Raw genomic sequence first — 18,128 nt, forward strand, 5'->3', positions numbered from 1 at the left:
ACCATGGTGTCTTCCTTCATGAAATCTTTGCAAAGTGATCCTAAATCCTCTGTCACCTGCTCCAGACCAGCACTAGGTTTAAAAAAATTGGTGACCTGGTATCTGATACTAGTTTATACTGCAAAAGTTGGCCAACACCTCTTCCATGGGAACTACCTAACAACACTTCCTTTCTCTTTACTGACTTCCCTACATTCTTACTTTTCAATTTATTGCTGAAAGTTTGTTGTGCCCTGTCTACACCTGCAACTGCTTGAGGCTCACCAGCTCCTAACTGAAGCAACAGGTCAAATCTATTTTCCACATTCACCACAAAGCTGTTAGATAAAGTTCTAGGGCTGTTCCTCCTGTTGCCTGTTGTCAGTTACCACCTCTCTTTACCCTTCTCCCTCCTTAACCCGTCAAGATCTCCTCTGGCCTTGTCTAACTCAGCCTGAAGGGTGGCAATTTTCCCCTCCTGTTCTAGTATCTTCGTATCTCTACTACATATCCTGTAAAACCATTGATGAGTCTCATTTACCAGGCATAAAACTAAATATAGCAGTACATAGTGAATGTCTGTGTGGGTAATTAGCAAAGCAACTTTTCTCTAGTCCCATTGGTACAGAAAAGAGGACACTAACAACGATAACATAAGAAGTTATCCAAGTCTTTTATTCAATTCCTGTTTACGATTTTGAAATCATAAGATAAAATAACATTCTGATGGGATAGAATGTTATAGTTATGCAGGGATTCCATTTCAGAGGGCATGTAAACAATATTACTATTTGATTGGCATCAGAATTCCACTAGTAAAATATTTCCACAATTATTCAAAATTATAACAGAAAGTATGAACAGATTTCTATGAGGGTCAGTTTATTAAGTTCATATTCCATTAAAACATCACACTCTTCATTTAAGAAATGTATGGCTAACACTGAGTGCTATAAGTGCTTCTTTTTTAATCTTATTATTATTATTATTATTATTATTATTATTATTATTGCTGTTGTTGTTGTTGTTATTGCAAAATCTTTCTGAGTGGATGGATGAATGAATGCAAAGAAAATTCAAAATATGACCATAAAATAAATAGTGAGTGTGGACTATTACGTAAGAATGTCAACACATCCAGGGCTCTTGTCTTTTCTTCTAGTGTGCACATCCTAAACTTTTGTTTATATTGTCTTATTGACTAGACTGGTGCATTTGAAGTTCACTTATGTAATATGAAACAAACAAGGATATAGGGAATCTTTGTGGCACAATTGACAGGACAGGAGTCCAACAGCAAACTATCATGAGAAAAATAGACAGCCTCAAACAAAAAGAAGAGAAAGAAGAAGGAGGAGGAGGAAATAAATAAATAATTAAATAAATACACATCCCCTGCCACAAAGTGTGGAAATTAATAAATGTGAGATAACAAAACAAAAGGGTTTTCTTTTCTGGAACACACAGCTTCAAGAAAATGTCAACAATTACATTTAACTTGCTGGTGAATGCTAGTCAAAAAAAAAATTACAGGCGGCAAAATTATTGCACACCTTTACTCTTGAATAAATTATTTGTTTGCTAACACAATAGAAGTTATATTTACTTTGCCTATTGTCCTTCACAATATGATGTCATATGTAAAAAATAACAGCAGTTTAGAGGGTGATGAATACAGTTGCAGGAAACAAATAGCATAACAATATATTTCAAGATGCACAAAATTTAATATCCATTGATTATTCTTAGGGCCCATTATAGCACACCACAAAACACAGTTAAACTACAATGAAAGTGTCAGAGTGGATGTTTTAATTATCCACACAACAGACAGACATAATAGATTAAACAGAATATATTTAGATTGTACCTGGATCTTCACTACATATTTGACAAGTTTTGTTCTTGAGATCTTTTGACGAACAAGCCATCCTCTGCAGTGTGCTTGCAGACGTACTATGGACTCAACACTTGGCTGTCGTCTGTGTAGGCCAAGCACACCCTGAAAATGAAGTCAGGATCAGTTACACACCAACATGACTTACGGTATCCACTGTTAAGTTGAAATATTATGAGGTTATACAACAGGCTGACAATGTGATACTGACCAAATGCGCAATTTGTGATAAGCTCAATAAGAAACACTCTTGTATACAGTGACTCTCATATTAAAAAGAGAATATTTATTAAAAAATGAAAATAGACAACAGAAAAGCTATTTTGAGGAGCTGACAAGAAAAGAAATCCGAGCAAAGTAAAACTAATCAGATAGTGTAACACAGGATAAAGCTCCTTTCTATGATTAATATCCTACATTTCAATACTATTCACAAAATCGTGCTAACATTTACTTACCATGAACAAAAATGTTATTTTGTACTGAGAAATGGGTTATACGGCAATGAACGATGCAGCAATGACTGTTTAAGAAACCGCAGGACCAGTTTTGCTCAGATCAGTATGACAGTACTGTTACGGGATGGTCTGATTTTATAATTATTAAAGACAAAGTATAAGAAAGGGTACATCAAGTATGTTTGGCAGTGTAATTGGTTTACATGAAATCACTAACTCATTGGTTTCACAGGCAGTCTATAATCTTCTAACAATATTATGAGGGAAATGCAATGTATGAATACAAGATGTGATACAGATCTCTAAGTAAACTAGTCTTGCCCCCTTGCCTCCATATAAAACACAGCCAATTAAATGTGACACACTGTGACCTACATGCTACAAAAGCCAGAAATTGGAAGGCCCTCTCACTGGAGCAAATGGCCATATGTCAGTGGGCTGTAGCCTATACATAAACGAGTGAGAAGTGCCTCATTTTATTAGCGTGGCCAGTGGGAGATTCACCATGGCTCAGTAGTTGACTTTACTATACACAGCTTATTATCAGTCGCTTCACATTCTTCTTCCCATTCACTGTATACTTCAACACAGAGATAATAGTATACAAGGAGATATTACATGAAGTCATACGATTTTCAATGCTTGCTTCTTTGGCTTTTCTGTCCTACTCAACCCAACAAGCCACCTTCCTAGATGTTGACCTCTACCTCAGAGATGGTTACGTCAGTACCTCCGTCCATATCAAACCTACTAACCACCAGCAATACCTCCTCTTTGACAGCTGCCACCCATTCCATACCAAGAAGTCCCTACCATACAGCCTAGCCACCCGTGGTCGTCGCATCTGCAGTGACAAGCAGTCCTCCTCTAAATATACCGAGGGTCTCACTCAAGCCTTCACTGACCGTAATTATCCTCCCATCCTTGTACAAAAACAAATCTCCTGTGCCTTATCTTTCCAGTCTCCTACCACCTCCCAAAGTCCCACAGTCTGGCCACAGAAGAGCATTCCCCTCATAACTCAGTACCATCGGGAACTGGAGCTACTGCATTACATTCTCCGCCAGGGTTTCGATTACCTCTCATCGTGCCCTGAAATGAGAAATGTGCTACCCACTATCCTTCCCATACCTCTCACAGTGGTATTCCGTCGTCCACCGAACCTACACAATATACTCGTCCATCCTTACACAACCCCTGCTCCCAATCCCTCACCTCATGGCCCATACCCCTGTAGTAGACCTAGATGCAAGACATGTCCCATACATCCTCCTACCACCACCTACTCCATTTCGGTCACTAACATCACCTATCTCATCAAAGGCGGGCTACCTGTGAAACCAGTCATCTGATTTACAAGCTAAGCTGCAACCACTGTGCTGCATTCTATGTAGGCATGACAACCAACAAGCTGTCTGTCCGCATGAAGGGCCACCGACAAACTGTGGTCAAAAAACAAGTGGACCACCCTGTTGCTGAACATGCTGCCAAACATGATACCCCTTATCTCAATGACTGCTTCACAGCCTGTGCAATATGGATCCTTCCCACCTACACCAGCTTTTCTGAATTGCACATGTGGGAACTTTCCCTGCAAAACATCCTACGTTCCCGTAACCCTCCTGGCCTCAACCTTCGTTAGTCACTGTCCTCACCCATCCAGCCCCCTCCCTGTTCCCATTCCAGCACTACACAGACATCATTTCACTGCCACACCCAGTCTTTTAATTTTTATTTCTCTCCTTTCTGCTACTTACCCCCTCCCCCCTCTGCACCTTCTCTCCTGCCATCCGTCTAAACTGCAACACCTCACCGTCTGCCACTCCCACCATACTATCCCTCCCCCTCCCCATTCCCGTTCCAGCCTCCTCCTTACCCCCACCCAGTCACCACTCCCATCATGCAGTGGTGCTGATGCTCACAGTGTAGTTTCAGCTCTCTGAGACTGCAGACGTGTGTGCAAGATGCATTTGCGTGAGTGTGTGTGTACGTGTGTCTACTGCTGACAAAGGCCTTAATGGCCGAAAGCTATGAGTGTGCGAATCTTTTATTGTGCCTATCGCGACTCAGCATCTCCGCTATATGGTGAGTAGCAACTTTCCTTCTCTGGTATTGTAAAATTATTCTGGGCCTCTTTAGCAACCAGAACGGCAATTGGTTCTAATCCTGGGTTTAAATTGGCACTTGTACCACACCAAGTGCCATTAGATCATGCTTTATGTGAATTCAAATCACTCTTGTTGCTCGCAGATGATTTGAAAAAATTTGTTTCATTGAAAGGCAAGCAATGATTTGATATGCTTGTGAATTTGGAACAGTGAGGATCTTATATGTCTAACACAGTGTGAGGATTTGCCAAGAGGCATGAAGTGGTTGTCCCCCCAGCGTCATTCCAAAAAATGGGTTTGGTTCTGTGGACACTTATGGATAGTCTAATCCCAATATAAAAGACAGTATCAATGATCTTCAGGTAAGTAGGTTCACTAATCTATAGACCATGCATCTATAATCTATCTAACATTGCATGGAAGCCTTACGAAATGCAGCCCCTCTATACCTGTCGCTAAGGCAAGGTCCATTATGTATGGTAACCATAAAAGCCCTGAATCAATTACGAAGTTCAGAAGCCACACCAATTGTTTAAAACAGAGGAATCCCTCATTTGCAAGTCAGTTAAAACCTGTCACCGCAATCCACTCTATCAATCTCTGAAGTGTGAGTAAGAATTGATGAATTACTTTTGTGGGGTTAGGAAAGAAATAAAATGCTTCTGAATAGTGCACAAAGAAGGGATATTTCTCGGGCCTCCTCACCATGGACATTAAACTATTCATGACTAAAGTAAACAGAGTATCACTTAAATCATTTCTTCAAAGGATCCATTCTTCTGCTAAAAACTGTCAGACATAACTTCATCAATTCCATAACTAAAAATCTGCTGAGGTACAGATTCAATGAATACAGGTAGACAACCACTGAAACTCCATCACTGGAACCAACCTGAAGTACTGAACCTCCAAGCTGTGTCACATGGCTTTCCATTTCTTTTAAAGTAGTAGCAGTGGTGGTGGTGGTGGTGGTGGTGGTGGTAGCAGTAATAATAATAGTAATAATAATAACAACAACAACAATTTCCAACACACTACTTTCTAGGAAGTGATGACCATTCATATAGCTGCCTCCTCCTACTGGGTCAGAGTGTAAACAGTGCCTCAGTACCTTTTGAACCCACACTTTATTTTGTTTATCATATTATGAAAACAAATGCATATACACAACATCTGTGGATATATGTGCACAAACACAATCTCATACAGCCTTATGTCTTCAGATCTAGTTCCCTGATCCATTCAGTTGTTTTATCTGATGCATGGCAAATGTCCATTATCATTCTTTTGCGTGCTCGAAAAGTATGGCCAGCAATGATATAAAGGATTGGCTGTAAGGAGGCTCCACAGTCACAGTCTGCAGAACCAGCCCATCACTGCTTGTGTATTAGATAACCACATCTGCCTTGGCCAGTTCCAATTCAGTTCATGATCCTCCATTGATAACTGAGGAGATTGAAACCTCTTATCTGCATAGAAGGGTTCTCCATCAAATGCTTGTTATCTGTAGATAACTGCTTCCAATGGATTTTCTATGAATGGCTGTCACTGAAAGAGGATCTAACAAGGTTGGTTGCTGTGCACCATGACGGTATACTTAATTAAAAGCACTGGTGTTTGGCTTGTGCAATATCTCGATGAATGGGTAGCTGAGAATTCTTTTGAATGTTATTCGAGACCTTCTGGAGAGCTTCTGTTCTTCTTAGAGCTAGAGGTGGGATGCTGTTGAAAACAAGAAGCCATAGAGTGTTTTTGCTCTGAATATATCCCATAATCATTCACAATGCCTGATTAAATTGCACATCTACCTTCCTGGTGTGAGCACTATTGATCCAGGTCGAACACCAGTACTCAGCAATAGATTATGATAGGGCTACGGCTGTGTATCTTAAAATATGAGAGTTACTCCCCATGAGGCACCAGCATATTTTTGAAGAATCTTTATTGTTTTAGCCTTAGCAACTACATTTGAAAGATTCTGGTTGTAAGTTAAGAGTGCCATCTAATGTTATTCCTAGATATTTTGGTGTACTGCAGCACTTGGCAACACTTCGCCTCTAAATCTGACTTCTGGTTTGTACCTTGCCAGTCTAATGTGTAGCTGAAATGTAGATATCACGGTTTTCCAAGGATTTCGATGAAGGCACCATTTTTTGAAGTACACATCCCAGATTTTCATATCAGCATCAGAAAAGTTAGAGCTTTAAGGTGTTTCCAATAAGTCTTGCGTGTACAGATTGAAAAAAAAAGGAAGCTCAAACAGATCCTTGACATAAACCATCATTCAGTTTAAATGTTTTGCTTCTGCCTTTGTCAGAATAGATCTGAAAGTATATATTGCTTAGAATGTGGTTAAGTAGTTCCGTAAGTTTATGGTGTTGGATAACACTCAAATTTCAAAAAAGTCCTTCTCACCAAACAGTGTTGTAAGCAGCTGATAGATTTAAAAAAAAAAAAAAAAAAATAAAAAAAAAAAAAAAAAAACCCTCAAAAATTCTATTGTACATCAGATGCTCAAGGAGTTTGTATGCAACAGTTAGAAGTGCTACTGAACGATAGTTTTTGCTTTTGTGGGATATTTATTTGGTTTCAGTATCCCTAATACTTTTGTTTTCTTCATCAGGGGTGGAAGATTTTTGGTTTGTAAGGTATCTGAAAAGTAGGTAAGTCATTTTGCTGAACTAGAAAGTCAAGCTACAGTCCATCAAATCCAGCTGCTTTTCCAAGTTCCATGCTTTTGATTTAATCTTTGGTTTTCTCTTCTTAAAATGGAATGCCGAGTTGAGAAGTATGTAGAGCCACTCCTCTTCTGGTATTCAACTATAATTTTATATCCCTTTTGGTTTGCTTGTCTTTTGTGTTCTTGGAAATTCATACTAGGTGTTTAGCAAAACAATTCAAATTGATGGCGGTTTTTGATCTTTTGGTTGCAGGATTTGATGAATCTAGTTTACTAATGACAGACCAGGCTTTCCTATTAAAGTGGGTTAAACTAAGGATTCTACTATTTCATAACATATCTTTCTTTGACCCTCATTCGAGGATAGAAGGAGACTTCTTGCATTGTCAAAGTTATGCTCTTAGTACTTTGTCATTCACTTCACTCCAACCAGGCATGTATTGAACCCACACTGACAATGGCTAAGAACTGCTTGGCCTCTAGTATTAACACCAAGTTATGGTTGACCATTTGCTCTAGAGTTTTCCTTCATAGTTCATTATGGAGATGCTCTTGTAACTACATATGTGCATACTTTTTCCTCAGTTGCCTCCCTCCGTGAATCTGGAAGTAGATGAAATGTGTGTGGCTGCTGGTGTCGAGGATAAGCAGCTCACAAGACAGATGGCTCTTTGAAGCTTGACCATTCGGGCAGTTGCAGGATGAGCTCTGTAGCAGTCTGTATGTGTTAATGTTTCCCTGGAGGAAAGAGTCTGAAGGAACCACCAAGCTCCTTATTCAAGTCAGTCTTCATAGTTCAAAAGGGTCTTCAGAAATGTCATTATACCCATTACATAAAACTAGTGTTGAGTGGTCAGACAGCTTTAGAATCAATTTTTTCCCCTTTCTAACGTTTGGTATTGACAGCAGTGATTCCACTATAGCACAGACACATGTAGATTTCTCACTATCTTTTATTGTGTAGGTGTGACCTGGTATGGGATTAATTGGTTGCTTGAAGGAAGAAAGCTGCCTTTAGCTACTGCACTTCAAAGAGGGCATTTGTAGATGACATTTTTGTTCTTCTTTGTTATTGGTCTCAGTCTGCATCAACACACTAATGTTTTATAATGGCTTCACAAGCTGCGACGTAGTTACAACTCGTACAGTGATCCAGAAAGTGCAGAATAAACTCCTTTATTTCCATATATTATCATAAAATTTTTTGGTCCGTAGTCGACAGGTTTTTATGAGTGATGACCATCTTTGAAAAACCAAATACAACTAATGGACAGTCTACATCTTAAAACTATAAAATATGCCATAATTGAAAGCATTTCTTCTATACATGTGGAACACATGTGCTTGAAACATGAGAAAGCATACCCATTTTAAAATGCATCCTACTTTAATGAAGCCATAGTGGTACCATCAAAAAGTACCCACAAAATCAGTTTAGCATCATCACATATTTAAAATGTGTATTAACCAGGCCACATAGCCATCAGAGCCATTCTGTTTACAGTGCTACTGTTCATAATACATTGTGGTATAGTAGCCATAAAAATGTCTTTGTATTCGAAACTTCTTGGATCTCGCTACTGTAGGCCTCCACATATTCGACAATACGTCATGCCAAGAAAAGGATCATAAAGCATTGTACCAGTCGATTAACTCACTGAATTAATAGTATCATTCTTACTCTTTTTTTCTTTATGAGACAGTGCTTACAGAATTTCTGCATTATTAAATTCGGCATTTTTTTCCTCAAGAGTTGGGGGTGAGAAGTTTTTCTGTACCCTTGTCATCCACAAATGAGTAAATTTGTTGGTAATTAGTATTATTTTAAATACTATGCTTTTAAACATTGGCAGGTGAGTATTTTTACACATATTATGTCACGCTTTAATATATGTTTTATGTTATATTTGTTTTATGTTATATTACTTGTTGAGTAATATAACCATGGACCTTGCCGTTGGTGGGGAGGCTTGCGTGCCTCAGCGATACAGATGGCCGTACCATAGGTACAACCACAACGGAGGGGTATCTGTTGAGAGGCCAGACAAACGAGTGGTTCCTGAAGAGGGGCAGCAGCCTTTTCAGTAGTTGCAAGGGCAACAGTCTGGATGATTCACTGATCTGGCCTTGTAACAATAACCAAAACGTCCTTGCTGTGCTGGTACTGCGAACGGCTGAAAGCAAGGGGAAACTACGGCCGTAATTTTTCCCGAGGGCATGCAGCTTTACTCTATGATTAAATAATGATCGCGTCCTCTTGGGTAAAATATTCCGGAGGTAAAATAGTCCCCAATTCGGATCTCCGGGCGGGGACTACTCAAGAGGACGTCGTTATCAGGAGAAAGAAAACTGGCATTCTACGGATCGGAGTGTGGAATGTCAGATCCCTTAATCGGGCAGGTAGGTTAGAAAATTTAAAAAGGGAAATGGATAGGTTAAAGTTAGATATAGTGGGAATTAGTGAAGTTCGGTGGCAGGAGGAACAAGACATCTGGTCAGGTGACTACAGGGTTATAAACACAAAGTCAAATAGGGGTAATGCAGGAGTAGGTTTAATAATGAATAGGAAAATAGGAATGCGGGTAAGCTACTACAAACAGCATAGTGAACGCATTATTGTGGCCAAGATAGATACGAAGCCCACACCTACTACAGTAGTACAAGTTTATATGCCAACTAGCTCTGCAGATGACGAAGAAATTGAAGAAATGTATGATGAAATAAAAGAAATTATTCAGATAGTGAAGGGAGACGAAAATTTAATAGTCATGGGTGACTGGAATTCGAGTGTAGGAAAAGGGAGAGACGGAAACGTAGTAGGTGAATATGGATTGGGGCTAAGAAATGAAAGAGGAAGCCGCCTGGTAGAATTTTGCACAGAGCACAACTTAATCATAGCTAACACTTGGTTTAAGAATCATGATAGAAGGTTGTATACATGGAAGAACCCTGGAGATACTAAAAGGTATCAGATAGATTATATAATGGTAAGACAGAGATTTAGGAACCAGGTTTTAAATTGTAAGACATTTCCAGGGGCAGATGTGGATTCTGACTACAATCTATTGGTTATGAACTGTAGATTAAAACTGAAGAAACTGCAAAAAGGTGGGAATTTAAGGAGATGGGACCTGGATAAACTGAAAGAACCAGAGGTTGTACAGAGTTTCAGGGAGAGCATAAGGGAACAATTGACAGGAATGGGGGAAAGAAATACAGTAGAAGAGGAATGGGTAGCTTTGAGGGATGAAGTAGTGAAGGCAGCAGAGGATCAAGTAGGTAAAAAGACGAGGGCTAGTAGAAATCCTTGGGTAACAGAAGGAATATTGAATTTAATTGATGAAAGGAGAAAATATAAAAATGCAGTAAATGAAGCAGGCAAAAAGGAATACAAACGTCTCAAAAATGAGATCGACAGCAAGTGCTCAATGGCTAAGCAGGGATGGCTAGAGACAAATGTAAGGATGTAGAGGCTTATCTCACTAGGGGTAAGGTAGATACTGCCTACAGGAAAATTAGAGACCTTTGGAGATAAGAGAACCACTTGTATGAACATCAAGAGCTCAGATGGAAACCCAGTTCTAAGCAAAGAAGGGAAAGCAGAAAGGTGGAAGGAGTATATAGAGGGTCTATACAAGGGCAATGTACTTGAGGACAATATTATGGAAATGGAAGAGGATGTAGATGAAGATGAAATGGGAGATACGATACTGCGTGAAGAGTTTGACAGAGCACTGAAAGACCTGAGTCGAAACAAGGCCCCCGGAGTAGACAACATTCCATTGGAACTACTGACGGCCTTGGGAGAGCCAGTCCTGACAAAACTCTACCATCTGGTGAGCAAGATGTATGAAACAGGTGAAATACCCTCAGACTTCAAGAAGAATATAATAATTCCAATCCCAAAGGAAGCAGGTGTTGACAGATGTGAAAATTACCGAACAGTCAGTTTAATAAGCCACAGCTGCAAAATACTAACACGAATTCTTTACAGACGAATGGAAAAACTAGTAGTTGCTGACCTCGGGGAAGATCAGTTTGGATTTCGTAGAAATACTGGAACACGTGAGGCAATACTGACCTTACAACTTATCTTAGAAGAAAGATTAAGGAAAGGCAAACCTACGTTTCTAGCATTTGTAGACTTAGAGAAAGCTTTTGACAATGTTGACTGGAATACTCTCTTTCAAATTCTAAACGTGGCAGGGGTAAAATACAGGGAGCAAAAGGCTATTTACAATTTGTACAGAAACCAGATGACAGTTATAAGAGTCGAGGGGCATGAAAGGGAAGCAGCGGTTGGGAAGGGAGTAAGACAGGGTTGTAGCCTCTACCCGATGTTATTCAATCTATATATTGAGCAAGCAGTAAAGGAAACAAAAGAAAAATTCAGAGTAGGTATTAAAATCCATGGAGAAGAAATAAAAACTTTGAGGTTCGCCGATGACATTGTAATTCTGTCAGAGACAGCAAAGGACTTGGAAGAGCAGTTGAACGGAATGGATGGTATCTTGAAGGGAGGATATAAGATGAACATTAACAAAAGCAAAACGAGGATAATGGAATGTAGTCGAATTAAGTCGGGTGATGCTGAGGGAATTAGATTAGGAAATGAGACACTTAAAGTAGTAAAGGAGTTTTGCTATTTGGGGAGCAAAATAACTGATGATGGTCGAAGTAGAGAGGATATAAAATGTAGACTGGCAATGGCAAGGAAAGCGTTTCTGAAGAAGAGAAATCTGTTAACATCGAGTATAGATTTAAGTGTCAGGAAGGCATTTCTGAAAGTATTTGTATGGAGTGTAGCCATGTATGGAAGTGAAACATGGACCATAAATAGTTTGGACAAGAAGAGAATAGAAGCTTTCGAAATGTGGTGCTACAGAAGAATGCTGAAGATTAGGTGGGTAGATCACATAACTAACGAGGAAATATTGAATAGGATTGGGGAGAAGAGAAGTTTGTGGCACAACTTGACCAGAAGAAGGGATCGGTTGGTAGGACATGTTCTGAGGCATCAAGGGATCACCAATTTAGTATGTAGGAAAGGATACATTGCTACTTACCAGAAAGATGACACATTAAACTGCAGACAGGCACAATTAAAAGACACTTAAATATAAGCTTCCAGCTACAGCCTTCATTAGAAAAAGAGAAACACACACAATTCACTTACACACACACAAGCACACCTCAGACACACGACTGCCAACTCCGGCAGCTCAGGCCAGAATGGCATTAACAGCTGAAGGCAAGACAGGTGTGACAATATGACATTTTACAATTTTATAACAAAGCAAAATCTGACCTGTATATCCTGTACTGTGAGGTAGCAACATTTCTGATATTCTTCGGTTGGTGGTTGCCATGTAATCTGCTTCTTATCAAGATTGAGAAAGACACTGTGGCCACTGTGTGTGACATGCTCCACCCAGGGTGACAGAGTCTTCAGGGACTAAGAACAGGAATAACAACTAAAGTAATTTTATGCTGTAATTCCTTGTAAAAATCAATATAAGACAATGTCTAAGAACATTACACTACAAAAAATTTATTTTTGGCAGGCAGGAACTGTAAGCACAGATTTCAAAAATGTAATTGTATGTTGCAAATTGTATCACATCAATTTTATCTCTCTGAAGATGTATCATTATTTTTGTTCTACACAACATTATACATAGTTTTTCTTCAACTGATTTTCTTGAGTTGATTCTGAGATCAATATCCAGTTCAGTGGACTAATGATTATGTTGGAAGAAGAAAATCACTGCATTAGCTACAATATTGTGAAAAGGAACATTACTACTCAACATATAGTGGAGGTGCTCAGTATCAGATAGGCACAATAAAGACTGTCATAAATACAGATTTCAGCTAGTAAGGCCTTCCTCAAAATTAGATGAAAAACACACACATACACACTCATACAAATGCATCTCAGACACATATGACGTGTTACCTGAGGCCACACGAGGTGAGCAGCAACAGTGTAAGAAGGGGAATGGGGAATGGCGAATGGGTGGGGGTAAGGAGGAGGCTGCAGCATTGGGAGGGGGAGGGATAGGAGGGTAGAGGAGACTGGCAGTGATGTGCTGTTGGGGAGCACGCAGGGACGAGGTAGAAAGATGGTAGGACAGCTTTGTGCAGTCGGGAGATTAGACAGACAGCAGCGGAGAGATGGGGAGGGGGGCCGGAATAGCGGAAATGATGAGAAGTAGAAAGACTGGGTGCGGTGGAGGAAACAGGGCTGTGTAGTGCTGGAATGGAAACAGAGAAGGGGCTGGATAGGAGAGGACAATGACTAATGAAGGTTAAGGCCAGGAGGGTTACAGGAATGTAGGATACATTGGAGGAAAAGCTCCAATGTGATGTGATCTACAAGTTAAGCTGCAACCACTTAACTGCATTCTAGGAATAGCGGAAATGATGAGAAGTAGAAAGACTGGGTGCGATGGAGGAAACAGGGCTGTGTAGTGCTGGAATGGAAACAGAGAAGGGGCTGGATAGGAGAGGACAATGACTAATGAAGGTTAAGGCCAGGAGGGTTACAGGAATGTAGGATACATTGGAGGAAAAGCTCCAATGTGATGTGATCTACAAGTTAAGCTGCAACCACTTAACTGCATTCTATGTGGGCATGGCAACCAACAAGCTGCATGTCAGCATGAATATCCACTGACCAACTGTGGCCAAGAAACATGTTAATTAACCTGTTGATGAGAACACTGTGAACATGACATCCTTCATTTCAATTACTTCTTCACTGCCTGTGCCTTGTGGATCCTTCTCACCAACATCAGCTTTTCTGAACCTACGCAAGTGGGAACTTTCCCTGCAACATATCCTACATTGCTGTAACCCTCCTGGCTTCGACATTCGTTAGTCATTGACCTCTTCCATCCAGCCCTTCTCTGTTCCCATTCCAGCACTGCACAGCCCCCACTCCTCCATCGCACCCAGTCTTTTTACTTCTCACCTTTTTCACTATAACCCCCACTCCCTCCCCACCTTTCCCCTGCTCTCCGTCTAACATCCTGACAGCACATAGCTGCCCTACCCTATTTCTACATTGTCCCTATGCACTCCCTAACAGCACATCACTGTCCGCCACCCCTACCTTACTATCCCTCCCTCCTCATCTCAGCCACCTCCTTACCCCCACCCAGTTGCTATTCCCATCATGCACTGGTGCTGCTGCTTGTAATGTGGCTTCAGTCGCCTGAGACTGCAGACATGTGTGCGAGTTGTGTTTGCGTGAGTGTGTATGTGTGTGTTTGTCATCTAATTTTGACGAAGGCCTTACTGGCCGAAAGGTATATTTATTTATTTATTTATAATAGAAGGAAACATTCCATGAAGGAAAAATATACCTAAAAACAAAGATGATGTGACTTACCAAATGAAAGTGCTGGCAGGTCGACAGACACACAAACGAACACAAACATACACACAAAATTCAAGCTTTCGCAACAAACTGTTGCCTCATCTCTTTCCTGATGAGGCAACAGTTTGTTGCGAAAGCTTGAATTTTGTGTGTATGTTTGTGTTCGTTTGTGTGTCTGTCGACCTGCCAGCACTTTCATTTGGTAAGTCACATCATCTTTGTTTTTAGGTATATTTATTTATTTAGTTACACGTCAAGTTCTGTAGAACCAAATTGAGGAGCAAATCTCTAAAGTCATGGAACAGGTCAGAATACCTAGACTCATGAACAGGGGTTTATGACAGTCTTTTTGTTGTGCCTCTCTGCGACTCAGTATCTCCGCTATATGGTGAGTAGCAACTTTTATTTTCACAATATTGTTGCATTCCATCCTGGATTTTCCATTGTTTGACAAAGACTTCTCATTTTTAGGCACTGTTTTGAAGAAGACAAATATGGTTATTAAACCAGCATCATGTGTGTTCCAAGGATATCTAATTCTTGCACACACACACACACACACACACACACACACACACACACACACACACACACACACACACCTCCCCCCAAATACAAAGTCATGCATAAAGGTGGTTAAATGCACGTAATATCTTCAGCTAATGACTTTGATTACTACAGGATGATAAACACCAAACAAATAATAGACATGTCAACACTTTCTGTTTTGTAAGAGGCTTCATTCCAGTTACTCATTTCAGAGTAAATTCTTAGTAGTACTTTGATAGTCCTTTGAATATGTAATAACAGTAACATTAGAAAAAGTCAGTACATTTTGAATTTCATACCTTTCTGAAACCAAGATCCCGAAGCCTTTCAAAAGCATGATTGTTTCTCAAAATAATGCTTGCATCTGTGTCCAAGCCTGATTTTGCTAAAAGACTAGATGCTGTATTAGCATCACCTCGTCGTACAGCAGAATTCATCTCCAACAACCAATGGCATACTGTAAGTACATGATCACACACAGAAAAACAATTTAAATCTAAAAAAACTTAAACGCTTTCCATATATTCCATAATGTAATACACTGAAAAATACAGCTTACAAGTGTTTATTCTTCTCTGCACAAGAAGAAAAGGGAAACACGTAAAGACACTAGAAAATAATCATTTAGCTAGACTGTTACACGAGATCCATAAATCAGAATGACAGGAGGGAATAAGAGAGACAGGACAAAAGTTAACACTATGGTATAATAGGTGGTCTCTAAAAGGTAAGGAAGAAAGGACACTGTTGACGGAATAAAGAAAGTGAAGTTTGAAAGAACAGTATAAGCAAAAAAAGGAGCGGAAAAAGCTAATGACTTGATAAAGTAAAAAAGCATATTCATAAATAGAATGTACAGCAAAACAAGATGAGAGAATAATAAAATAAAACTGAATAGATGTGGAGAGAGAAATGAGAGGTAAGAGACAACAAGAAAACAAGAAGTTCAAGATCTAGGCATTTTTGTGGTGGTAAAGGTTTTCTTTATTTTTAAATTAAATTTAAATGACATCAAACAATTAATATTAATATGACAATGGAAAACCCTAGATGAAATGCACATAGTAGGATCAACTGTAACCATTTGTTGCATAGTTGAGACACTGAGTGGCTGACAAGTGCACGAACAAGATTAGAAACATTGCTGACCTTACACACACACGGCCACATTATTCTTGAGCCTGTCTTTGTTGCATGTGGCACTTGATACATGGAAGAGTGGATTGAGAAATAAGGGGAGGGGGCAGATGGAACACACAGGTGGATGTGGGTGTGGACAAAGGGTAGCAGAGACTGATGCTTGGAGAATCGTTAAATTGAAGTATGTATTGTATGGATAATTATTCTCATCCACATAATTCAGAGAACCTGGTTTTAGGAAAGGGGCAACGGGGGTCCAGGTGGCATGGGTTTTGAGGCAGCCCTTGAGGTTGAGTGTTGAGCTCAGTAGCATGTTCTGCAACTGGTTGGTCAACTTTGGCCCTTGATCATTGTTTGGTAGTTGCCATTCATTCAGGTGAAGAGCTGGTTGGTGGTCAGTCCAAAACAAGAGGCTGTATAGATGTCACAGCAAAGTTTGCATATGATATAACGTGGGTGGCGGAGGGTATTTCTGGTACCACCATATGAGCCTCAAAAGTCTTTGGTATACATGGGTACACAGCCACTGTGAACTTCTTGAGTGAAGTAGGAAAATGATTTCCCCTCCAGATATCTGAGCCCACCCTTCCTTGTTCCATTTGTGAATGGCATATGGGAAGAATAAGTGTTAGTAAACCTAGAGCTAATGCTCTAATTTCTTGGATTTTCTCACTGTATTCGTTCTGTGAGATGTATAAGGGAGGAAGTAATACAAAACAATGCTAGATTTGCTGGTACATACTCTTGTGGAATTTCAATGGTAAATCTCTCTATGATGCACAATGCCTCTTTTGAAGCATTATTGATGTTCGATGGGCAACGCTGTTATGCTCTCTTGCTGATTAAACAGTCCCAGGATGAAATACGCCACTCTTCATTGGATCTTGTGTATCTCTTCCGTTAATCCAACCTCGTTAGGGACCCACACTGATGAGCAATACTCAAGGACCACTCATACAAGCATTTTGTAAACCACTTCTTTTGTAGATGAATTACATTTCCTTAAGATTCTTCCTACAAGTATCAGACTGGGATTTGCTTTTCTACTCTTTGCTCTATGTGAACATTCAACTGAATTCAGTTTTGGAGGATTGAATCTGGTATTTGAGTCTCCTCTATCATCTTCCATTTTTGTATGGTCATTGAGGGACTGGATAGATTATTTCGATCTTCATACTGATTTTACATAGACCCTAATTTTCTTATGATGATGGTTCTTCCCCATGTCTTACAACCTTACTTGGAACAGACTTGTCTGAACCGTACTAGGCAACACTTTTAAATTTTACCTATTTGCACTCCACATCATTGTTCTGAGAACTGAATATTTGATGTTAACTACTCAGATATTCAGCAATTTATATCCTGTCACTCTCGGTACGAAAAGATATTTTCCTACCTTTTGTAACATTCCTTATGGCTCCAACTGCAGTTTGTGTACTAGGTTTGGAGGGTACTGCATGTCTGTGAAGGCCTGAACAAGACCTACACCATATTGGACAAGGGATTGCTCATCACTGAAGGTACCTCCAGCATGGGTGGCCAGACTTTATGGGAACCTCTTTAGTGGGGAAGGGAGGATTCTTCTCTGCTATCTACTAAACAACATTGTAAAATGCCATGTGGCAATGAGGAGACAAGGTGGGTGTCAGCACACGACATTAGCCTGTGAAACTTTCAGATTAAGAAATATAAAACCTAACATACAATACGACACAACAAAAAGATAAATAAAAAGACAAATAAATAAACCTTTCGGCCATTGAGGCCCTTATCAACAACACACACACACACACACACACACACACACACACACACACACACACACACACACGTGCAGTCTCAGGCAACTGAAACCACACTGCGAGCAGCAGCACCAGTGCATGATGTGAATGGCGACTGGGTGGGGGTAAGGAGGCTGTGGCGGAGGAGG

At 40.0% G+C, this 18,128-nt stretch overlaps 1 protein-coding gene across 2 annotated transcripts in view; it reads right to left on the reverse strand.

The window, feature by feature from the left end:
- Nucleotides 1-18,128, reverse strand: part of LOC126188008 (ras GTPase-activating-like protein IQGAP1) — a 334,889-nt gene that overhangs the window by 151,126 nt on the left and 165,635 nt on the right. For both annotated transcript variants that reach the window (XM_049929428.1, XM_049929435.1), the window contains exons 15-17: nt 15,355-15,512; nt 12,431-12,577; nt 1,850-1,981 (exon numbers count right to left, since the gene is read on the reverse strand). In XM_049929428.1, the coding sequence (XP_049785385.1) occupies nt 1,850-1,981; nt 12,431-12,577; nt 15,355-15,512 (437 nt within the window). The remainder of the gene's footprint in view (nt 1-1,849; nt 1,982-12,430; nt 12,578-15,354; nt 15,513-18,128) is intronic.

Source organism: Schistocerca cancellata, chromosome 1 (genome assembly GCF_023864275.1).
Source record: "Schistocerca cancellata isolate TAMUIC-IGC-003103 chromosome 1, iqSchCanc2.1, whole genome shotgun sequence".
Taxonomy (NCBI): Eukaryota; Metazoa; Arthropoda; class Insecta; order Orthoptera; family Acrididae; genus Schistocerca; species Schistocerca cancellata.